The following is a 25,523-nucleotide window of genomic DNA, read 5'->3' as shown; positions in this document are numbered from 1 at the left end:
CTGGTTCTTATTTTTCTCCACTCCCTGCAGAATCCCACAGAGCCATCTGAATGCCACACCTCCCACCCACAGGTGCCATCTCTTCTCAGAGCCAGGCCTGCCCTGGGTGGCCCTCTTTTCTCACCTGTCCCAGCCTCAGTTGAACAAAATTTTCTGTGTGTTATTGTTGTTTACTACTCCAACTACAGCTACTGCAGCACCCACTATCTCCCACCTGAATCACATTACAGCCCCCCGCCACCCACAGTTTGGCTCCCCACTAGCGGCTCTCACCTGTAATCTCACCTATAGGAGCAGATGCCATGCCTCTGTTTAACCTCTCACCTACAGGTAAACATGAGTGTCTAGGCTGGCCTGTGGTGCCCCCTGACCTGGCTTTTACCCACTGTCTTGGCCCCTTTCTTACCACCTGTTATGCCTCTGGCCTTCTCCCTGCCCGAGAGCTCTCCTTTGCACAGACTTAGACCCCGCTCCTTCTCCCAGACTCAGCTCTAGGCATCACCTCCTCCATGGCCCCTTCCTAACCAGCTTCCAGCCCCCTGACTCCTGTGCACATTTTCTGATTGCTAATGCTTTTATATAAACAGATGATGACACACATTGCATTTTAGAATATTTTCAATTTTCATAAAAGTTACAAAGATAGTAGAGTTTTCATCTACCCTTTACCTGTTTTCCTATAAAGTTATTAATATCCCACACTGCCATGGTATACCTGTCAAAACTAAGAAACCAACATTGGTTGTTGATGTCTTTTCAGCTTGTTTTTAAACAGGGAAGCCTGGAATTGAGTAGGTAAGCAGAGCTGAGTCCACGGCTGTGAAGAGGGGAGCTAGCCAGCCTGTGCAGTCTAGATTCTCCAGGCAGATGGTGGACATGAGAAAGTGGCCTGCACCCTGAGTTGCCCTTTGGTGGCCTCGAGGGAGTCCAAGTTCCCAACCTCTGTCCAACAAGCTGACACTCACAGCCTTCTAGAGATGGTGGGTGATGTCACAATTTGCTCCCACAGGGGACTGTGACGGGGTCAGGGGGAGAAGAAGAAGAAATAACATCTATCAAATCAGCCCTGCCTCAAAGTTCAGCTCACCCACAAGGAATAAAACATTTTCTACTGAAAATGAAGATAGGTAAGAGGAATTATGAATTCTATATCATATGTCTCACTCCAAGGAACAATTTATCAGTGCTATAGGTCTGTCAGCTGCTGACATGATAAGGAATAACACCAAATGAATAATGTTTCCTCCAATACCAGCTCCTTTAATTACGAGCCTCTTCTTTCCAGAAGAGAGACAGAAGATGCAGAAACCCCAATTTCATGCACTTGTGCCTGAATAATGTCTCCGTGCTGCTTTTTCCAGATGGCGACCTTCTCACTGGAGGGACTAATGATGTAGGCATATTTAGGGAAAAACCAATAACGGAGTCTTTAACCTTCAACAACAAAAAGCATGTTGTACAAAATGTTCCTTGGGATACATTAGAAAATATCAATTACATTGCTCACTGAGGTGTAATCAGCTGTAATAATCAAAATTAATTTTTAAAAATAATTAAACAGACCCCAGGGCAAATAGTTGATGCTCTTATCCTATGACATCACAGTGTACATATGTACCTGAGAAGTTGTGCCTTCTGTTAGTGACAAAGGCATCTCACGGAGTTGAGTGATGGATGCAGTGTCTGAAAGCTGGCGAGTTTCATCTCAGCAAAGGAGGGGGAGCATCTACCCCCTTGCTCTAAGCACTTACATCTGCATTCTTTAAGAGCCTACCGTGTAGCAGGCACTGTGCCCATCCAAGACTGAGTTACCAGTACAAGATGTTGCTAAGCAAAGATGCAGTTAATTTTAAAAATTAAAACACAGTCCTTATTGTTTCAAAAATAATGTGTCTTTTAAAATCTACAAGATAATTTAAAGTGTAGAAAGAATAAATCAAATTGAATGGAAAGTGGGGTCAATGGAGAAGAATGAAGCCAGGAAGAAGGTATGTACGTATGCATTTGTATGCGTAGGTGGCTCAAAAATTTATCCCACTAGTTGTGTGCAATTACAAAGCTTAACCATGCTTATCTCTCTCAGTTTCTGAGTGTCCAGATCAAAGACAGAAACATAATCTGTTGCAAAATTTCTGCTGTTCTTGAGTTGCTGAAAGTAGTTCTTCCTGGTGCTAAAACGTGAGGGAGACATTCCCCGTGGCTGCCTGGAAGGTGGGGTGGCTGCGGGTGACTCCCTCCACTTCAGTTCAGCCTTTGCTGAACAGCACACATGCACTTTGCTGAACACACTGGCCTTTGCTGAACAGCACACATGCACCTCAGTCCCATTGCCCAACTGTCCTCTCTGCCTGACCCTCTTTCCCAGAGCATCTCAAAGCTCACGTTCTTCATAAATTATCTCCTCTGCTCCAAGGCATCCTTGCCAAAGATCACTTTGCTGACCTTCTCCATCTAAACAGCCCAGCCGCTCTCTCGCCACCCTCCCTGCCTTACCCTGCATGGTTTTTCCTCATTGCCATCAGTTCTCCCAATATTTACAAATGTATTTGCTTAATGTCTATCTTTACTTCCTAGACTGCAGCTCCTTGAGAGAAGAGAATATGTCAGTTTTGTTCTCTGCTGTAACCTCAATGCTGAGATCAGGGTACAGAGTAAGTGCTCAATAAATATTTGTTGAATGAACAAGTGAATAAGACCTCAATGGATATAGAAGACAAAATCTTCAGCAGCCTGCCCTCACCCAAGACAGAGCCGGCTTTGGATATTCTTTCTCCCAGATCTCTCAATGTGAGCCAAGAGCAAACTGTTAAAAGCCACTTGGGACGCCTATGTGGCCCTAAACATGGCGGTCTACTCAGGCTTCTTTCATATGAGCTGTTGCTCGACACATGTCCCCAGGACTCGGAGACAGCTGAGCTGTGTCAATGAGAGTGACTAGAGGGGAAGGGAGAGGGGCACTGGCAAGAGGCAGCAACAACAGGTGTGAGGGTTCCCATGAGATGAACACCCATGCCCAGCACCCTAACATCCCTTCCCTAGCTCCCAGCCAGGCTGCCCTGACCTCCTGGGGACAATGGCCAAGGAAGAGAAGCTCCAGGATGAAGCCAAGGAAAGAGGGGCTGGGCCCCTTCTGTCTCAAGTGACACTGGTCAGGAGCAGGTATCTGGGCACAAATGGGAATGCTCCAAGTTTTAGGACTTGGTACACATATCACCTATAGGATGATCTTGACCTTGGCAGAGAGAGCCAGAAGGCCAAATGGAATTTGTAAACAGTCTCCTATTTCTAAAGCATTTACAGCTTCCGAGGGCTCCACATGCTCTACTATAAACAGAGCATATTTCCAGTTGTAAGTTCAGGAATGAAAGCTCTGAGAGGTTCCATAAATTCCCTAAGGTCCTCCTCAGCAGCACAAAGATGGGATCCTATCTTCACTCTGACATTTAATGACTGAAAAGCCCTTAACTTTCTTTTTTTTTTTTTTTTCAGATTCAGCTTCCACATCTTTATAACAAGGCTATAATACCTGTCTGATGCAGCTATTACAAAATCTGAGTGAGTTACTCACACATTCATGTATTCAATCAGTGAGTCTATCAATGAACTTACCAAACAGTGCCTTTAACAAGTCAATTCCCTGAGAATACAGCCTGAATAAGACGTGTGCTTTGCCCTTAGCTCTTAGCATCAGGTAGCTGGGCAGCCCAGCCATTCATTTCTGGACTTCCCTTCTATGTCTGGACTCTTTCTAGGCCCTGAAGCCTATGATTCCCAAAGCCTAGGAAAAGAAAGCCCTTTTCCTTGGCTGTCTGGGGACTTACAGGCAGTTACAGATTCTGAGCTGGTAGGATTTAGGCTCCACCTCACTTCCCAAAGTTCATGGGCCAAGAGCTAGGATTTTGTTAATGTGTCTGTCAGCTGTCTACTTTACCTCCCTGGGGAACCTTTCTGGGTTCTTACAGTTATTTATCCCACTGGGGAGTTAAGTAAACTGCCCAAGGTCTCCTGACCCTACAGCCATGTCTAGCAACAACCACAGTCCACCTCTGAAGAAGTCACTGACCCTGGCATCATAATATATCACTGGCATTAGAATATATCACAGATCATGCATTTCCAAAAGAGCCTCAGCAACATTTCCAGTCCCACATGTTCCAGTAGAACCTTGTCACTCCCCCATGAGAAGGTGAAGTCTATTTCCCTTCCCTTGAACTTGGGCAGAATTTTTTCCCCATCTTGATGGAGGTGACACTGCATGGCTCCTGAAGCTAGATCATAAAAGGTGATGCAGTTTCTGCCTGGTGAGCTCTCTCTCTCCATTATCCTTTGAAACCCTGCTACCATCCTGTAAGGAAGCCCAGTTCACATGAGGAGGCCATGTGTAGGTGTTCCAGCCAATAGCTCCTATTAAGGTCTCAGACTAAAGCCAGCAACAACCACCAGATATATGAGTAACTCAGCCTTGCAATGATCCCAACTGAGGCCCCAGACACTGTGGGGCAGAGATAACCAGTCCCCCCACCCACTGTACTCCATATACCTTACAACAATATTCCTGATCTCTCTCTCTCTCTCTCACACACAGACACACACACACACACACACACACACACAAACATTGTTGGCACCAATGAGTTTTAGGAAGACTTGTTTTGCAGGTTTTGAGAAATTGATTAGAAAACCCCAACGGGTCTGCCCCACACAGTAAAGAGGGCCCACCCGACACAGTCAAAGTGGCCCATCCCTGTGTCTCCTGGCAATGAAGTGAATGTTTCTGTCCACCTTTGCTGGGCTCACACCCCTAGCTGCTGCTGAGTGGTGGGCTAGTGCCCTCTGAATACGTCTGACTCCAGTTGAGAATGGGAACAAGGAGCCAGCCTAATACAGCCTAAACATAGCCTCAACTGGGGAGCTACACGCATACCCTCAAATGCTCACAAGGACGTGGAGTTAGATCATGTCTAGTAACAGGCAGCAGAGAAGAGATATAACTCATGGTGTTTTAAGCAAATGCCTGATACTTTTCTGAGGAAAAGGGGTCTAGGCTCACCTCTGTCTTGCACTCAGGGTCCTTGGCCTGCCGCCCGGGCATCAGCTTCATGGCTGAGGACAGGCTTCCACTCCACAAAGTGACTTTGCTGTGGTGTGCAACATTTGAACGACTTGCCAGTGACTTCTTCTCAGATGCTGAAGGCAGGGAAGCAAAGAATGTCAGAGGTGAAGTGAGAGCACACACTATTTTCATAGCTAGCTTGGCTTTCAAAGGGCCAACAAGGGGCATGAGCCCCCTGTGGTTGCCTCCAAAAAGAGAAACAACCCACGCTACAAGCTCACACTGCCGTCTTCTGACCTTCCTTTGGCTAAGAAACACTGTGGGCTTTGAGGTCACCAGACTTAGCCTAAACTCCTAGCTCCACGGCTTGTTAACCCACAATGAGATGTTGAGCAGATTAACTAAAGTTGCTGAGCCTCAGTTTTCTCATCCCGTGAAATGGGGATAACAATATCTAAACTAATTGAGGGGTCATGAATATTACATAAGATGTGTTTAAAGACCCTGGAACATAGAAAGTGTTCAATATAGGATTGTTGGCAAAAAGAAAGTCATTTGTAAGCTTTACAGTTTTACTACTTTATTCCACTCTATGTGCACTGATATGTATATCCTATTTTATTTTACTTTTCTCTGAAATAGAATCTGACATTTTGACTTTAAAAGTACATGAAAGTAGATAGGTATTGCTATCATTTGAATGTGTGTTCCCTCCAAAATTCACATTGAAACTTAATCCCAATTGTGGTGGTACTAAGAAGTGGGAACTTTTGGGAGGTGATTAAAATATGAGGGTTCTACCCTCATGAATGAATTAGTGTCTTATAAAAGGGCTGAAGGGAAACATCCCAGGACATTTTTGCCCTTCTGTCTCTTCCAACATGGGAGGACACAGCATTTCTCCCTTCCAGAGGATACAGCAACAAGGTACCATCTTAGAAGCAGATGCCAGACACAGCCCTCAGCAGACACCAGATCTACTGGCACCTTGATTTTGAACTTCCCAGCCTCCAGAACTGAGCAAATAAATTTCTAGTATTTGTAAATCACTCAGTCTGTGGTATTTTGTTATAGCAGCATAAATGGACAAAACCAGGTATGTATATATACATTTGCCAGGACTAATTTGGAAAGCCAATTAGAAGGAGATTCTGGGCCACTGGACAGTCTGGGACAATATACATGGAAATAACTAACTCTTGAATCACTGCAAATTTTGTGATTCTGGAAGATGTACAAGTATATCAGGTGTAAGTTGAGAGCAGTGATCACCTTGAAAACAAAATTAAAAATTCATTCTTGCAGCTGCATTGACTAATATGCAAAAATGTTGTTTACTAGTACCAAATACTAATATGATAAAAATGTTGAGGTCACTAACAGAATACAAGGGACATTAATATTTTGGGGATGAAAACTTTCATTTCATGAAGTGACAGGACATGAGGAACATAAGCTCAAGGTCATTGCATGACAGTGAAAGGTTTCAAAGCTGGTAGGTGGATAACAGGGTAGGACCTAGAACCTCAAGTTCCTGAGCCCAGGCCACAGCCTCCACATGGGCCTCTTCCTCTAAGAAATTACTGGAATCTTCTTGCTTGGTTGGCTCCTCTGGCCTTGCTTTCACCCAAGGTGCCATGTGATATTCATTATTTGTGAGGAAAGACACATAAGATTTCAGTGATATAAATCCCATCCACTTAAGGGATGAGACAGAGGGTCCAGGTGGAAAAGGCTCTGGGCACTGAGTTGAAACTTGGGGGAGTCTGGATCTGTGAGACCCAGGTGTTCCCATTCCCTGGAACCGAGTGGATAGAGACCTAAGTAATGCTGCCAGGCCTTGAGCATTGTCTCCTCCCAGAGCGGTGTGACCTCTTCAATCTTCACTTCCCTCTCTCCAGGTTTCACAGAGAGATCGATCTTGAAGGCATCCTCCAGGGTCTGCTGCCTCTGTGCCACCAGCTGCTGCCAGAGAGTCTGCACTGTCTTCTGGATGTTGTGTTGGACTAGCAGAGAGAGCACATGGCACACTCAGGATGGCCTCAGTGACCCTCCCAGAGAGGGCTGGGAGATGGTGCATCATGAGTGGTTTTACCCACACCCTTCTTACTTAAGGTCTTGAACATCACCCCAGCTTTGCAAGCTTCAGCGAGAAGCAATCAGTATGGAGAGCCACAGCCCTGACAACAATGCCACCAACACCCATGCAAGCTGGTCTTTCTCCACCTCCACCTGCTTACCACCAATTCTTGCCTGCCTCACATGTCCAGGACTAGGAAACATATCATTTATGAGCTCAGAGACCCTCATTCTCCACCCCGTAATTCTGTTGGATACCAGAGGGACACCTTGCATGAGCTCAGGGTAGTCAAATAGCTCCACTCAAACAGCTCCTTCCAACTTTCCCTTACATGTTGACCTCTCAGGGGAATGGACACCAAGCTCAAGGCTATCCTGTGGCTCAGGGCTCAGGAACAGCCCGTCCTCTTTCCTGGACCTTGCTTCTCACTACCCACCCATTTCAGTCTCCTGGAATTCTTCAGGTATAAGCAGATCTAACAAGCCAACTGTGTCTGCTGTGCCCCACATCTGTAATCCCCTGAACCATGCCTAAATTTTCTCTGATCTTGGACCAATGAGTCCCCTCTCTGATAACAGCTCCTGGAGACTGTTTCTCTCACCCTAAGGGAATGGACAGTGCCCAGCCCAGCTCTACTGGCCAAGTCCCAAAGTATGTAGATCCGTGTTGTAATCAACACCATGTCCAACAAACTTTAAAGTCACGAGATTTTTGAGCATGACAGCTACCTGACCGAACACAGAGGCCCTGTGTGTACAATCTTTTATTTTTGAGATGAAGTTTCACTCTTGTTGCCTAGGCTGGAGAGCAGTGGTGTGATCTTGGCTCACTGCAACCTCCGCCTCCCAGGTTCAAGTGATTTTCCTGCCTCAGCCTCCCGAGTAGCTGGGATTACAGGTGCCCGCCACTATGCCCAGCTAATTTTTTTGTATTTTTAGTAGTGACAGGGTTTCAGTATGTTGGGCAGGCTGGTCTTGAACTCCTGATCTTAGGTGATCCACCCGCCTTGGCCTCCCAAAGTGCTGGGGTTACAGGTGTAAGCCACTGCACCTGGTTGTGTGTACAATCTTGTATCACAACATATCACCAGGTAAGTGGAACAGTCTGCAAACCAGACTGGCAGAAGGAGTGGCAGAGCTTCTGCTTCCTAGACCAAGAGAGAGCATAATCTCTCAAACACATAAAACTGGCTGCTAGAAAAATAACTGCTAATCCCTTTAACTTGATTTGAGATTAGTAAATCCAAGAATAAACTCCATTAGGCGAAAAGTCTTATAGAGAGTAAAGGGTTTGTTTAATCCCTTCTCATTTACTAGGGAATGAAGCTGAGCAGCAACTAGGTAATGGCTTGAACTAAATTAGGTGAGATGGGGCATGACAGTTTTAATTTACAGTAGAGTACCCTGGGATTAAGCTTCTAGTCAAACCAAGTCCCACGGAGCTTTCTCTTCACCTATCCATCCACTCATTCCTTTCCATTTCATTTCTAATATACAAAGACCAATCCAGTGTTACTTTCTACCAGCTTGCATTGCTATATACTAATACATGATTACTCTGGGATTTCCTAAGTCGTCTGGCTTTTTGAAAATGTCCTTAATAGTATCTGCTTTCTTATTTTGGGAAGGACGAACTGAAGAATGCAACCCCAGCAGGTACCACTATCCTGCCACCAACCCTCTCACACACACACACACACACACACACACACAAAATGACAAATAAAATGTACCATCACTCAAACTTGGCAAGTCTTCTCTTTTTTCTTTCACGTCTTCATTTGGGGAAAGGAAGACTTGATGATAAGTAGACAGTCTAGGCCTGGGCTCCAATCCAAATCCTTCTGGGTAACTAGTGGATAAGAGATTTTTCACTAAAATCCAATAAATTCCAGTTTCCTTGAGACCATTCCATTGTTCTTTATTACAAATAATCATCCTCCAATAATTATCTATATCAATATGGAAAAAAAACTTGCCTAATCAAATTAAAGCAAACACTTTATAAGAAATTCCACAGCAGATATTTTAGAGTGGCATTCTGAATAGTAGGAGAAACACTTTCTCTTTATGAGAAGTCTTGTGAAATCCCACCTGTGCTGCCAGCAGGCCCCCTGTGCCCAGCCCTGGTTCCCCGCCATCAGAACTAGTCATTTCTTTCAGTGCATTCCCAAAGCATTGAACCCTGCCTTTGTTTGGCATTGATTTCATCCTGCTTGAATGGGGCCAGGGTTGGCTTCATGGGCGTGCAACCTGTGCAATTACACAGGGCCCTGCACTAAGAAGAACCCTTTTTTGAGGCTCTGCTGTCATCATCTTGAAATTTTGGGTATTTTTGGTCACAAGCCTCGCATTTTAATTTTGCTGGAGGCCTCACATATGATGTAGCCAGTTCTAAGTGGGGTTACAGTGGTTTATACATTAGGTTTCCCATGAACCATGTGCTCTGGGGTTCCCCATTGTGTTAACGTCCACGTGGCCATTATGACACAAACCAAACAGACACTCAGTAAGTGTTCATGGATTGAACTGAAAATGACAAACATGGAAAGGAAAATAACCTGACATATGAGAATGCCCACGTTTGAAATTTCTAGAATAAAGTCAATCTTGCTAAACAGAGGGACCTGAGGAGGGTATCATCTCAAGCACATAATTCAGTTGTCATTCTGCTCCTCTTTACCTATGCTTCCAGGGTGGATAAGGCCTAACTCCTGAAACAGGAAGGAAAAAAAAAAAAAGAAAAACTTCCCCAAATTAAACTACATACTGAAAATGGATTCTTTTCTTTCATACAAAGACAAGTGCCTCCTCTGGGCTAGGAGGGTTTCCCAGGGCTTCCCAGAGAGTTTTATGAGAAGTCAATGCTAGCGTTTTGTACTGTTCAGTAGTCAACACTACAGGATGTGGGGGATTTTTTTTTCAAGTGATCAAACATAATTTTTGTTAGGATGAATATAATGAAGAAAAAGGAGAACAGCAAAGTGCGATATCCCATTGTCCTCTCTCCCTCTACACTCTCATGGCTCTATTCATAAGACATCATACTCACAGGCAGCAGGATGCTGAGATGCTGGAGAATGTGGTTCATGCACACTGACACAGAGAGAGAGAGACAGAAAGTGAACATACTTCCTGTCTCTCTCTCTGTGTCAGTATGCGTGAACCACATTCAGATTTGAAAATCTGACGTATTTCCAAACTTGGGGCTTCAAGAAAAGGACTCAAATAAGCTTAATTTAATAGCTTTTTAACTAGCATTTTTATGGATGTGATTTTATGTCATATATTGTATGCATATGTAATTTTTTTCCTGAAAGCAAAATTATTCCTGCATTGTACAATACAATGTATTATATTTTTTCCATTCTAAGATTGCAATTATCCAATGATAATGTTTCTAGAGTCTGGCTGCATCATAAAATCAATGTGTACATCTAATGTTGGCATTTTCTGCCTCAAAAATTAAATCAATGACTTATCTTACAATCTTAGAATTGTGGAAATAGGGTAAATTATTATTTCATGATGATTCTAGCTGCTGTCACATGGACAAGTTTGGGGATTACTTACCATGTTATCAAACAGTTCACAAAATATGGAAGACCAGATAAACAAAAGGATGATATCATTTATACAGACCTCAGTCCTCAGTCAAGCTTTCCTCTAAATCTCTCCTTTCTGCATGGACAACCAGCAGGCAAGGAAACAAGTAGGCAGCTCTTACCTTCTCTCATTGAGTAGCAAAAGGCAATGCATGAGACACAGGAGGAAGCTGACGTTGGAATTGTAGGTGGCAAAGACAACATCCCAGTGCTCCTGCAGAAAGCCCAGAATGCTGAGAAGGCTGAGGCATTCGGAGAGGGACTGCTGGGGCTTGGATAGGCAATAAAGAATGACTTTATTTAAACTGCTGTATAAAGTGCTGAGGACAGTGTCCCTTTGAGAAGAGGCAGTCTCAATGACCTGTGTCATTAAAAAAAAAAACAAACACATACACAAACTTGTGAGTGCTTTGTAATTTTAGATACAGATCCAGTTTACCACAAAAATAATATAATCAAAAAGTGACATGGCTTACTGCCCAAAGTAATTTATAGATTCAATGCTATTCCCATTAAACTACCATTGATATTCTTCACAGAATTAGAAGAAACTATTTTAAAATTCATATGGAGCCAAAAAAGAGCTCATATAGCCAAGAAAATCCAAAGCAAAAACAACAAAGCTGAAGGCATCACGCTACCTGACTTCAAACTATACTATGAGGCTACAGTAACCAGTGTACTGTTTTTGTACAGAATTGGTACAAAAACAGACAATAGACCAATAGAACAGAATTGAGAACTCAGAAATAAGACCACACATCTACAGCAATCTGATCTTCGACAAACCTGACAAAAACAAGCAATGGGGAAATAATTCCCTATTTAATAAATGGTGCTAGGAGAACTGGCTAGACATACACAGAAAATCGAAATTGGATCCCTTCATTATACCTTATATGAAAATTAACTCAAGATGGATTAAAGACTTAAATGTAAAACCCAAAACTATAAAACCTCTAGAAGAAAATCTAGGCAATACCATTCAGGACATAGGCACAGGCAAAGATTTCATGACGAAAACATCAAAAGCAGTTGCAACAAAAGCAAAAATTGACAATGGGATCTAGTTAAACTAAAAAGCTTCTGCACAGCAAAATAAATTATCATCAGAGCAAACAGGCAACCTATAGAGTAGGAGAAAATTTTTGCAATCTGTCCATCTGACAAAGGTCTAATATCCAGAATCTACAGGGAACTTAACAAATTTATAAGAAAAAAACAAACAACCCCATTAAAAAATGAGCAAAGGACATGAACAGACATTTCTCCAAAGAAGACATTCAGGTGGCCAACAAATATATGAAAAAAAACTGCCACATCACTGATCATTAGAGAAATACAAATCAAAACCACAATGAGATACTATCTCATGCCAGTCAGAATGGCGATTATTAAAAAGTCAAGAAACAACAGATGGGGTGAGGTTGCAGAGCAATAGGAACACTTTTACACTATTGGGAACGTAAATTTGTTCGACCATCATGGAAGACGGTGTGGTGATTCCTTAAAGATCTAGAACCAGAAACACCATTTGACCCAGCAATCCCATTACTGGGTATATACTCAAAGGAATATAAATTATCCTGTTACAAAAATATATGCACGCGTATGTTCATTGCAGCACTATTCACAATAGCAAAGACATGGAATCAACCCAAATGTCCAACAATGACTTAGACTGGATAAAGAAAATATGGTGTATATATACCACGGAATACTATGAGCCATAAAAAGGAATGAGATCATGTCCTTTGCAGTGACATGGATGGAGATGGAAGCCATTATCCTCAGCAAACTAACACAAGAACAAAAAACTAAATACCACATGTTGTCACTTATAAGTATCAGCTGAACAATGAGAACACACGGACACAGGGAGAGGAACAACACACACTGGGGCCTGTCAGTGGGTGGGGTGGGGAGAGGGAGAGCATTAGGAAAAACAGCTAATTCATGCTGGGCTTAATACCTAGGTGATGCGTTGATAGGTGTAGCAAACCACCGTGACACACATTTACCTATGTAACAAACCTGCACATCCTGCACATGTACCCTGGAACATGAAATAACAATAAAAGTGACATGGCTGGGTATGGTGGCTCACATCTGTACTGCTAGCACTTTAGGAGGCCAAGATAAGAAGATCTCTTGAGGACAGGTGTTCAAGATCAGCCTGGGCAGCAACATAGTAAGACCCTATCTTTCCAAAAAGTTAAAAAAAAAAACCTATCCAGGCAAGGTGGTACATGTCTGTAGTCCTAGCTACTTCGGAGGCTGAGATAGGAGGATTGCTTGAGCCCAGGATTTTGAGGCTGAGGTGAACTGCACTCCATCATGCCACTGCATTCCAACCTGGATGACAGGGCAGGAACTTGTCTCTTAAAAAAAAATTGACAGGACCTGAAATTCAAATAGGACTCATTTCCTCTACTTTTAAGCCTCTATTTAAGGAAAAGATCAGTCAAGGCTATGCAGAATTTGGGTAAAAAGTTGTGTTAAAAAAAGTTGAAAGTTTGTTATAGTCATATTACAGAAAATAGATTTGGTGACCCGAGATTTCTGAAATACTGGTAACATGATTGACATTCAATGTATGAGAACATGCTATTAGTAGTATCTAATTTAAAAAATAGCTATGTGTCATTATTAATAGTTATCATAGAATACTTATAGTATTCCAGGTATTATGCTAAGCATTTTGCATAGATTTGCATATATTGCCTGTTTGTCATAAAAACAGCATAGACGCTAAGTTACCCCACTGTACGGATAAGAGGCTAAGGGTCAGAAAGGCTGGGTGTTTCAGCAAGAGTCAAACACACACTGGACACTTGAGCCATGCTCTTAACCACCATATCATCTACTGGAGATGGAGTTCAGAAGATTTTAGTTCAAAAGAAACTTGGAGAAGTAGAAGACCTTGATTTGTAGCCTTAGCATGGACTGGTCCATACATCTCCAAACATCTGTTTGGCTTCCGTGAAAAGAATCCATAATACAAAGACTATGCACAAAGTTTTTCAGTCCGATAGAAAATGAATTTGTTATAGGCTACTCCCTTAGAATTTCACGGGTAACGCAATGTTTCTACTCATGAAGTGAAGGTCTGTTTAAACCTGTTGGAGTTTGGGATTCATTTCTTTATCATGTTCCTCTCCTGCTCCTCAGACGGGTCTCAAACTGAGGTTAAGAGGGGCAGGCATCACAGACAGCGAGCAAGAGAGGAGGCTGGTGGATATGTGGGGAGCCAAGCCCTCAGGCCTGGTCCCCCTGAAGGCACGGTGGCCCCCACTGGCACCTATGTTTGGGATATTAGCTGGGAGTCCATGCTTTAGCCATAGGGAGCTCAGCAGCTTCTTTCCATTTACAACACAACTTGCCAGGAATCTGATTTTAACCCTCACAGAGCTGACAAGGGCTATTTCTCCTCTCTTGGAGTTGTTCCTGAAGAAGCCTTTGAATTCAAGTCTTTCCAGGTTTGCCTGGACCTGCTCATCAGACAAGTGAAGATGGCTCTAGAAACTGTGAAGAGGCTCAGTCCTGAGGTCTGTGGGTGACTCCGCAGTCTGAAGGGTGCTGGGAGCCAATTTCACTCTCTATGAGATGTGAAGAGGAAGGAGAGTAGTCCTCCTAGTTCTGCTGCAGAGGGCATACCCAGGACTGCTGGCAGGAGTTGCTGGAGGTAGATCCCAGCTTGATAAGAGAAAGTTCTTTCCAAGAATCACAGACATGCCCTGGGTGGGACAACTTGAACTTTAGTGGGTTCCCCATCACAGGGAGGGTTTGAGCAAAGGTTGCATGGAGGCTTGTCAGGAAAAGTCTCTAGCTTGTAATGGGGCTGAGATCTAAAAAAAAGGTCTCTTTCAATGCTAGAATTTTGAGATTGTACAATTCTCTCTGTGTGTGTATGCGTGCACATACACACACCTACATTCAATAATGGCCCTACAGGCATGCATTTATACAGGTAGGTATGTAGTTATACCTGTTTATCTGGAAAGAAAGGGCACAGGCAAGAATAAAAAGACAAGGTTAAAATAGATGCCTGTCTCCACTGCAGGAAGGCACGAATACAATGGAGTGAGTACTAAAGAAGAAAATAAAATAGGTCTTGCGAAGACAAAGGCCTCTGTGGCCCTTTCTCAGTTGAGGAGGAATAACAACAATTAAGATCAAACCAACAATCACAATAAAAACCCAAAGGGAAGGAAGCAGGTTCTAGGAATTTACAGAGCTCGGGTGCAAGTGCAAGGAGCTGAGGCTTCCAATCCCTGGGACTGGGCTCAGGGGCCTGAGGTGAGAGCTCTGCTGGACATGCAGTAGCCTCCAGGTATTACCTGGGCCTAAAGGGCCTCCCGCTTCCTCCCACCTGGCTCAGATTCTACTCCAGGGAGGGAGGGCAGATCCAGTGGAACCAACTGGACAATAGCCAGGAGCACATCATTCAGATCCACACGGACACCCGGTCAGTGAGCAGCTCTTACCACCATGATGTGCTCCAGGATGAAGAGGAGGATATGCCTGGGGTCTGCCGAGAACATCCCGCTGTACAGCTTCTCCACCAGCTTCTGGGTGAAGCAGGAGATGTTGGCAAGTGAAGGGGCAGCAGCAGCTTCTGCACTCGGCCGAGGCTCTTTGCCATCTGTGGAGTGAGGGGACAGGTGGAGGTGAGAGTCTAAACGGACTTCTGTCCATGACAGTCTCCAAGTCCCCTGTAGTGACCAACTGCATCTTATTCACCTCTGTGTACCCCATGGCTCCAAAGATGGAGTCTTGTACTGACGAGGTGCCCAACACACACACATTTAATCAAAGTGAACAGATCTTGAGTAATCTGGTCAGTGACATAAACCAAGTGGTGAGAAAGCAAGCAAGGGGAAGCATTTCTTCCTGTGGCTTTTTGGAGGAGGATGGGGGAGAATGTGCTGCCTGAGACAAATGAGCAGGCATCATGATGACCAGGGGCCCTGCTGCTACACTGGGCAAAGGATAAAGCCATACTGTCATTATCCGTCTATGCTCACCAACACAGCAGGCACTGTGCCCAGCCATGTGTGTGATGATCTCACACACAACCCTGTGAGTTCACCACTACTGTCATCCTTACTCACAGGTCCAGGCACCTGACTAGGGTCGCATGACCGTCCAGTGGCAGAGCCAAGTCCAGAACTGGGGTTGCCAAACCCACACTTCACCACCCTGCTACTGTCCTGCATTCCAGTCTCTCCATGAGAAGGATCATGAAGTCAGGGCTTCTGAGTGGGAGGCAAGGAGCAGTCCAGAGTAGGACTCATGTTCCTAGGGATTCCTGTGGCTTGGGAACCACAGAAAGGGCTTTTGTTTAGGCTTGTCGAAAAGGTACAGCTGCCCAAGTTTTTTGAATGAAGCTTCAATTTTAAGCTCTGAAGGGGCATGGCAGCATCTTCATCCAGGTTCATTGTTTAAGAAACATCAGCTGTGCACCTATCCTGTACCCAGGCAGAATGCTGAGCACTCTGGAAGGTTAAATTCTGGTATCTTGGTTTCCCTTATGGGAAGAGGTTGCATTTCTACTGAGGCTACAGAAGAGCCGATTTTTGCTCAGAGGCAAAAGGGCTTTCTGTCTGTAAGTGGCACAGCATGACAAGCGTGTCATAGAAAGTAGCAAGCACCCCTCCACTGGGCCCCAAGGCAGGAGCCAGGGAGTTCTTGTTGATAATGCCTGGAGGGACTGACGCCAGGTGGAGGCAGCATCCCACAGCTAGGGTCAGTTCCTGGCCAGCATGCTGGTTTCCTCTCCACGGTCAGCAGCCTCATGTCATGAATGGGGAGGACCGAGTTGCCCCCACTCACCTCTGAACATCGCTGCATCACCTCCACTTGTCATGTGGAATATTTCCATAGCAGAAAGCAGGACCTCGGACTGGAAGTCTCGCTTCTGTTGGCTGGTGGCATGGTCTGGAGAAGCCTGGAAGCACAACCCGGGACTGAGACAGCAACCACAGGGCCATCATGTGCACCCAGTGCCCACTGCCTCCCTAGCCTGGCTGGAACACTTATGCCGCATCTGCCACCAGTGTCGGCTGCTCACAATTTTCCCTTCTCTGGGGGCCCACCCTCTGTGACCGAGCTGCCTCATCCAGGAAGCAATGCCCACTTCCCAGGGTAAGGAGGCAAATCGGGGGAGCCCACAGCCCACAGCCACCTGTCAGGTGCCACAGGTGGGGCTGGCCCTGGGAGTCAGAGAGCACCCCAGAAACCCCCTTGGGCCAGGCTCCAGCTGGGACCACCTCTGGGCTAGCTTCACCTCCTGACCCTCTGCTTCCCTCCCTGCTTCTCCTGAGAACACCCCCTCCAATCCACTGGCCAATAACTCACTTCCACAAAACTCCCCCCTCAGGCTCTGCTTCTAGAGACTCTGTGCTCACTCCTCTATCACCTGTTGCTCTTTTGGGGCCCAGGGTTCACAGATTCCCCTTCACTCGCTGTGGCCCCCAGGCCCTCTGTCTCCCTGAGTGCATCCTGCCCTTGCAGTGCCCGTATCCCAGCAGCCTCCACAGCACATGGCCCAACGTCACCTTTTCCAACCCACCTCCAGGAGCACCTCCAGGGGCAGGCACTGCTTGGGGCTGGGGGCTCCAAGCAGGAGCTCCCTCAAGAGGAGCTGCATGAACTCCCTCAGCTGCCTCCGGGCGGGATGTGCCTTGGTGGGAGCCTGGAGACCCTCCACTGTGCTGTCGCCTTCAGCTGCGGCCTCAGGACTGCTGGTGTTCTGGGTGGACTCAGCCCCAGCCCCCTCAAAGACAAGAGAACCCCAACATGAGTGGCCTACCCTGCTTCAAGCTCTTTCCCACCAACCTGTGCTACGTACATGGGAGGATTATTGTCATGCCCAGTGACATGTATGGAAATTGAGGCTCCGCACAGGAAAGCGACTTGCCCAGGATCCAGTTGCTCATAAGGTGGTCTGCTACTGTTTGAGAATATGAGATGCCAAGTGTTGTGCAAAGAAGCTAAACCACAGAGTCTGAGAGGCCTGCAGTGTTCACGATGAACTCCAGAATGTGCCAGGAGCAAGCTGCTTCACATGTCCAAGTCACAGCTCCCCATCAGTTAGAGACAATAAAAACCATCTGACACCAGATCTGGGAGAATGACATGAGAGAATAACGAACGTGGCAATGCCCAGCCCCTGGTAGACAGTCAGAGAGAGTTGGTGCCCATCTTGTGATGGGGACCCCACCTCTACCTCCTGCCCAGTCTCTGCTGATGCCCACAGACAGGCTCCTCAGGCAAGAACGGTGGAGAAGTCGGACTCCAAAGAGTTCTTTCCTCTAATTTCTGAAGTGCTTTGGCATCCACTCTTGTTTTATATTTATAAAATGTTAGGAGGTCAATGAGACAGGGGTCATTATCCCAGATATGTCCAGGAGGACACAGAGATGCTGGAGGCCGAATGACGCGCCCAAGGACATGCAGCCAGGGACTCCTGACTCCCAGCCCGTGAACTTCTCCCGCGCATTCATCTGTTAGCACCTCCCTTTGCTCATTCATAAAATTAATGCGGCCGTTCTTAATTAAGCCATAAAATGAATTTAATGGCACCTAGGGAGGTAGTGACTGCATTAATTAGCTCCGTGCGGCCTTGATTGGAAAGATGCCATATAAATTCACAGCAAATCCAAGCCTTTGGCCACCAGCCTTCTGCATGAAGAGGGTCTGGCATGTTTTCTATACAACAAAGGCCTTGGCAGAGCTGACTTGGAGCTGAAAAAGGCAAGGATGGCTGGGAGGTACACCTTGGAATTAGAGCCAGGAGCCCTAAGACAAAAGCCCGACCTTGCCTGCGATCAGCTGGGGATGTGACTCTGGTCCAGACCCTCCCCTGGGCAGGAACTGCTGACCATGGGGAGCAGGAGCCCTGGGTCGGAGTGTGCACCTGGGCTGCTGGCGGGGGCACTCGGCTGGAACTCCGACTCAGCAGATGGCCAGCCTGGCCCTTGGGCATGGGGGCTGAGCTGGGCATCTGGGTAGAGAATGTTAGGCCGCTGGACCCCTGCAGAAAACCTGCCCAGGGAAGTGTCAAGGGGGAGCCTGTAGGCTCGCCCTTGATCCCTCCCTGGCCAGGCTGCCTGCGCCTCTGGCTGCGGGTCCTATCCCACCTCTCTCCTGCAACAGCGCTGCATTCCTTCACTCTTGTTTGCTTTTTTATCTTACTTTTTTAGTAAGTTACTTGATATGAATTCATCAAACTATTTCAAAACTATGTTATCTTTTTGTGAAACTTCTGGTCTTTATATTTAGTCTTTTTATTAAAACTAATTACTTTTAAAGTTTATTTGGCCATTTAATTTTATTTTAAACTGACTGTAATGAAAAGGACAAGGCTTTGGGGTAAGAGTGAGATTTAAACTCTGGCTCTGTCTCTTGTTAATCGCGTGAAGTTCAGTACATTTTATTCTTGCAGTCCATCTGGGAGATGGGTTTTGTGACCCTCAGTAAGCCTGGAGGAAACTGGTGAGGGCCGCTTTGCCTCTCTGAATCTCAGCTTCCCCTCTCAGACACCACCTTCTTCAGGTGGCAATTCAGGTTCTCTAAAGCACCAGTTTCAGGAGATGGAGGCTGTCGCCGTGGGTATGCTTCTGGAAAAGATTAGCTAAGAGAGCATGTTGCTCATTCATTTGGGCATTTAGCAAATGTTTATGGAGCAACCACTCCAGGCCCGGCATCGCACTTGGCATGGATTATAAACCCCGCTATGTAGCATTGCTCGCCTTTCAAATATGCTCCTTTAGCTACAGTTGGCAACTTGCAGGAAGACATGGTTAGCTCACTTGCCCTCACTGGGTCTCCACTTCCTAATCCACCAGAGTGGGGGTGGTTGTGTGAATTTCTGCCCATCCTTCTTCCATACCTGACCTTCTTCTTTAGTCCTCACCTCCTTCTCACCTCTCAGCTCCCAGGAGCTCTTAGCCTACCTGAGTCCCACACGGCCCTGACCCAGCCAAGCCTTGACCTGCTGGGCCTAGCTGGAGGCCTCAAACTCACACGTCTTCCCATAGCCCTTTCTCTAGCCCCCAGAGCGTAAGACCCAAGACCTCATCCTTAAATCAGGCTCTGCCCAGCCCTTGGCTTGTCTGGCTCTAAGCTGGGCCTCTGCAAACCCACTGCCTAGAAGGCCATGCATGTCATGGCCCAGGGGCCTGCAAGTGGGATGAGGGTTCCCGAGAGCAAAAGTTTTTGCAGGATGCACTCCCAGGACTGCCCTCCTCCATGTGGTGTACAGCAGCAGACTTCCTGGAATGGGAGTCACTGTCTCCCCTTGTCAGTGCCTGAGTATGCCACAGAGAATGGACTTTATCTGCCATTAGACCTCTCGTTACTGAGATTCTTAACAGCTCAAAAAAATTATTGAATCTCAGAGCTGAAAATGACCTCAAGGTGTAGTTCAGCCAAAAAAGGATGATTATCCAAGCTGCTTATTCAATGTTCCCCTCAAGTTGCCTTAAAATGTATTTTAATTTTAGGGGGGTGGGGAGGGATTTTTGCCCTTTGCCCTTGAAGGATGATGATGCTCACACCTGCTCTCTCTGGGTGGGGCAGCAGCATGTCCTACCTTTTGGGCTCCCAGAGGGAAGGCGGCTATGGCCAAGGTCTGGAGGAACTCCGGGGCTCGCCACGCTGTGTCCTGGGGGTAGGTGCGGTGCACGAGGCTGAGGAACTGCAGCACGCTGGCCAGGAAGGTCTGTGCCCAGGCACCATCCTCAGAACCTGCCAGGGGCTGAGGCACACTTGGTGAGAGGTGGTGCAGGGCAGCATGATGGGGGCTGCCTCTCTAACCAGAGGAGCTGAGGTCTAGGGAGAAGATTCCTTCCTGAGACTTACAACAAGATACATTATTGAAGACTGGAGATCAGCACCAGACACTAGTGTCCAATTGAGGAAGGGTTTAATATGTGCAGACATTGTAAGGGCTTCATACATATGCCTCTTCTCACCCCACAACAACCCTCTGAAGTAGGTTCTATGTTTACCCCAGCCTTTTTCTCTTATCTTTTAAGTTTCTGCCTTTTATTTTTGATACTTGTCTACTGTATTGGGTAGATGATGCTTTCCTGACACAGATCTTGATTGTACCAAATTCACTGAGTAACTTTGTTATTGTTGTATATACATATATGTTAGATCTTAGAAGTCTGAGTCTTGTTTTTCACGAAGTCTAAAATTCACATCTTTATTATAGAAATTTAACCTTTTTATGTTTGCTGTTATGACGTACATGTTTGGTCTTATATTTTTACTTCTCATAGCATATTACATATTTTCTTTGTTTTAAATGCTTGCATGTGATTCCTTTTGTTTGCTTTATTTTGAATAACATTAATTGATTAAACAGGTAACAGATTCCTTATGCTCCATATAGAAAATATACATCTTTTCAGGCACCCCTAAATTAATTGCGCATTAGGCCTACAATAAAACCATGAATAAATTTCTCGAAGATGAAAAATATACAGATCACATGATCTGAGCAGGGCAAAAACATAACTAGAAATAGAGAACAAAAGTTTAAAAACCAAAAATCTCCACCACATGGACATTAAAAAATGTGAATCAAACAGATCTTTAAAACTACAATCACAGAAATTCCAGAACACAACGAAAAATGAAGACACCAAAATCAAAATCTTAGAAATTGACAGAAATAAAATCAGGAGACTGATAATGTACCCAAGAGCTGGTTATTTATATAAATCCACAAGCCTTCAACTCCTAAGTCACAAGAGAGTCCAAGAAGGAGAGAGCAGGACACAAACTGAGAATACGAAGGGAGAAACAATCACACAGAAAATGACATGAGTTAAAGGAGACCGTTTGTGCAAATTAAATGAATGGGAAATTATTTTAAAATATCAATTAACTAAACTAGGTCAAGAAGACATTTAAAAGCCTAAACAAGCCAATAATAATGGGACAAATTTAGGTCCAGGCAATTTCATAGGAACAATTAAAATAATATAAAAATCATGGATTTAACATCTTGCTGAATACAAAGAAAGGAGAGAAGTCTTTTTTATATAATATTAGCATAATACTGATGTCGAAACCTGAAAAATATATAACAAAAACTAAATTGCAGACTAATATCATTTATAAGGATGCATGAAATCATAAAGAAAATACAAACAGAATAGGGACAGAGTGACTAAATGAGGTCTTTGCAAGAATGCAAAGAAATCTATTGATGTAATTAATCACAGGAAACTGGCTTAAAAAAAAGCGTAGGATTATCTAATTGTGTGCTAAAAGGGTATCTAATAATAATGATAAAAACACTTCTGAGCCTGGCCAACGTGATGAAACTCCATCTCTACAAAAATACAAAAATTAGCTGGGCATTGGTGGTGCACGCCTGTGGTGTCAGCTACTCGGGTGGCTGAGGTGGGAGAATCATTTGAGCCTGAGAAGCAGAGGCTAGAGTGAGCTGAAATCACACTGCTGCACTCCAGCCTGGGCAACAGAGCAAGACCCTATCTCAAAAAAGAAAAAAAAAATCTAATTCAAAAAGGGCAAAAAGTGGGATCTCTACTTTCTCAGCATAATCCCACACACCCAGAAAAACTGGCAAAACATATAATCAGGCAATTGACAGGAAAATAGAGAGAGAGGAAAATAAATAAAGATAGCTAACAAACATATGAAAAATGGTTTCAACCTCAGAAATAATAAATGCAAAAGAACTCAACTATGAAGCCATCATCAGTTTGGCCATGATGTTGAGGCTGTGAGGATGGGGCTGAATCCTTCTGTACAAGACAAGGAGTTAGATATTTGCTGGTGGGATGTGTGTGCATAATGACTAATGCAATCTTTCTGAGAAGTACATCCAAAAGAAAACACCTGAAGGCACACTTTGACCTGCTATACCACATCCCAGAATACACTAAGGAGGTCGTCAAGATAGAAAGAAAGATATTTGTTTAAGAAAGTTCATTACAAACAACAAACACTCTATAAAACAACATCAATTTCTATTACAAATACAAATGATTCCCATATTTTTTCACTTTATTTGCATGAGAAGAGGTCCACAAATATTGAGGAAAAAAGGGCAAAAGGGGTGCATGTGGTCTCATCCTCTGTGAGGATATGGTCGAATCTTGGAGAAGCGTCTGGAAAGATTCCACCAAATTCACAGTGCTCATTTTTGGTGGGTGTATGTCAGGTGGGTGTTGTTTACTTTCTGTTTTTCCCTTTTGTTTAAATGTTAAAGGTAATCATGTATCATTTCACAAAAGCAGTAAGTTTCCCCATACAATCAGGCCTCCAATTGCCTTTGGTGCCTACAGGATGAGGTCAGAATTTTTCAGCCTCTTCTGGAAACCCTCCCTGACCTGGCTTACCATTAATTATTCCTGTTCACAAGTCACATGGCCTCTACCCAATGTCTAAAATAACTCCTCTGCTCACCACCCACCTCTACTGGACCTTGAAGGCTCAAATTAAAGGCTTCTCACTCCAGAAGCCTCTCCATGCCCTGCCTGTAGCTGGCAGCCATCTGCCTTCTCTAGGTCAGGTCCCTTCCCCAGGTCACTCATGAGCAAGGAGATGGACTCCTTGACAGGAGAGGCCCCTCCTCCTCCTAAGAAATGTTCCCTTTGACTGAAGGCAATAAATCTCCCAGTGAAGAAACCTCATGCTTAAACAGATGATAAACAGGTACCACCTGCAAGAGCACATAAAGCTCAGAGACCTATAGGCTGGGTTTCCAGTTGTGCCCCTGAGTCACTCTAGGAACCTACCTCACCTCTTCTACAGGATCTGGCTAATTACTTGCATTAGTGGGAAGATGCTAGGAGAAAAGTCAAGGTGACCCTTCCAAACTGGCCTTCCCATCAGAACCTCCTCGGGGCAGCATGTGGGGAATGGGTCTCACCTGGCTCATGATGGCTTTCAGCATTTCCAGGAGCAGCAAGGCACCTTCTGTGCACAGCCCAGCCTGGAGGACTTCTTCCTGGCGGTGCCTCTGCAGGAGCCACTGAAGCATGGCATCAAGGCTGTCCTGGAAGAGGAGGCAGGGGCTGTAAGCAGACCTGCAGCTACTTACCAAGAGAACCAGCTTTGCAGCCAGTTCATCATGTTTCCAGGGGTCCCCAGTGGGAAAAGCAAAAGAGCACAGTAGCAGCCTAGGTGGTTGATCCATAGGAACAATTTCACCCCAGTAGACTGTGCATAAGGGAAACAAGCACCTCCAAGAAGGTGCTGAAGACCCCCTAGAGACTGGCATCTAGTTCAGTTATTTTGGTCTGACATCATAAGTCAATATGCTAATCAACTTTAATTAACTTTTGTAAATTAGATTATATAAGACATATAAAGAATTCAAAGGTTTCAGGGGAAACTTCGGCATGTAGAGGTTTAGAGAGATTCTAAACCCAGGGTTTAGAATCAGGATGGCCTGATTCTGCCTTTTTAATAGCTGAGCTCAGGCAAGCTATTGAGCTTCTTGGCAGTTCAGTTCCCTTCTCTGTGAAATGAGAATTACATTATCTACCCCATGGGATTGTTTAAATATCAAGCAAAATAAAATATGTAAAACATCTATCACAGGTTCCAACACTTAGCAGACATCTGTTTCCTGAGATATGTTAGCGAAATAAAAACTCAGGGTCTCAATGACCTTAGTACAGCATATTAAAAACTTTATTTTGAAGTGTAATCTACAATGCTATTAGTATATGTCAAGATTTAGATTTGTCAATTATAAAGATATACAAGAGGGGTAGATTTTTTAACCTTCTCTTTGCAAAACCATGCCCCTCCCACATTTCAATTCAGTTCAGTTTAACTCAACTCAATTGAGACCAAGAAATAGTTTCTAAGTTGGCTATTTGTCAGGTTCCAGGAAATTGAGTGAAAGGTGGGTCCGTTCTTCAGGGGCTCAATTTCTAAGGAGGCAGGCACACATTTGTATTGGTGCCATCCATACAGGGTAAACTACACTGAGGCACAAAGGAGGAAATGGTCTCCTCTGTCTGGGGATCTAAGTAGGAAGTAGCATCTAAGCTGAGTGCTGAGGGAGGACACTCCCACCAGGCAGACGATGGTGGGAAAGAGGAGTGAGTAAGGGCAGCAGGGTGGGTGAGCACAGAACAGCTGGTCTTACTGAAGATGATTTAGGAGACTCACAGCTGAGGGCAGGTGAATTGCAGTTGGGTTGGAAAGATACATCAGGCAGCCAGAGACAAGGGGGCTTGGTGCCAGCTATGGAGTCTGACCTTGATGCTGCAGGTGTGAAAGTCACCTGAATTTAGTGCAAGGGAGAAGGTGCATATGGTGAGCACAGACTCCTCTTTGGAGAAATGTGGCCAAGGAAGGACAGGAAAGTGATCAATAGGCAGTAGTTGGTCAGGAGTGTTATCAAGGGGCAGCCTCTGGTTTTAGGTGGGATGCAGCTGAACATAATTATGGCTTATGAGGAACAGGTTGGTAGAAAAGGAAAAACTGAAAATACAAAAGGAAGAAAGGGGGCCGGGTGCGGTGGCTCACACCTGTAATCCCAGCACTTTGGGAGGCCAAGGCAGGTGGATCACCTGAGGTCAGGAGTCTGAGACCAGCCTGGCCAACTTGGAAAAACCCTGTCTGTACTAAAAACACAAAAATTCACCAGGCATGGTGGTGGATACATGTAATCCCAGCTACTTGGGAGGCTGAGGTGGGAGAATCACTTGAACCCAGAAGACAGAGGTTGCAGTGAGCCGAGATCATGCCACTGCACTCTCCCAGGGTGACACAGTAAAAAA

The 25,523-nt window shown here is 45.0% G+C and overlaps 1 protein-coding gene and 1 long non-coding RNA gene across 5 annotated transcripts in view; one reads left to right on the top strand and one right to left on the bottom strand.

The window, feature by feature from the left end:
- Positions 1-25,523, bottom strand: part of WDFY4 (WDFY family member 4) — a 297,400-nt gene that overhangs the window by 144,982 nt on the left and 126,895 nt on the right. For all 4 annotated transcript variants that reach the window (XM_054436992.2, XM_054436994.2, XM_054436995.2 and 1 more), the window contains 9 exons: positions 23,657-23,782; positions 20,336-20,500; positions 17,312-17,515; positions 16,573-16,687; positions 15,225-15,382; positions 10,860-11,098; positions 8,866-8,984; positions 6,874-7,059; positions 5,051-5,187 (listed from right to left, as the gene is read on the bottom strand). In XM_054436992.2, the coding sequence (XP_054292967.1) occupies positions 5,051-5,187; positions 6,874-7,059; positions 8,866-8,984; positions 10,860-11,098; positions 15,225-15,382; positions 16,573-16,687; positions 17,312-17,515; positions 20,336-20,500; positions 23,657-23,782 (1,449 nt within the window). The remainder of the gene's footprint in view (positions 1-5,050; positions 5,188-6,873; positions 7,060-8,865; positions 8,985-10,859; positions 11,099-15,224; positions 15,383-16,572; positions 16,688-17,311; positions 17,516-20,335; positions 20,501-23,656; positions 23,783-25,523) is intronic.
- Positions 1,012-6,149, top strand: LOC129006827 (uncharacterized). Its single transcript, XR_008492093.1, has 4 exons — positions 1,012-1,127; positions 2,575-2,651; positions 3,490-3,555; positions 5,965-6,149. It is a non-coding gene; the product is annotated as an uncharacterized LOC129006827 (long non-coding RNA).

The sequence above is a fragment of the Pongo pygmaeus genome, chromosome 8 (genome assembly GCF_028885625.2).
Source record: "Pongo pygmaeus isolate AG05252 chromosome 8, NHGRI_mPonPyg2-v2.0_pri, whole genome shotgun sequence".
NCBI lineage: Eukaryota > Metazoa > Chordata > Mammalia > Primates > Hominidae > Pongo > Pongo pygmaeus.
The sequence above is the reverse complement of the archived record's forward strand: the minus strand, read 5'-3'. Positions and strand labels throughout refer to the sequence as shown.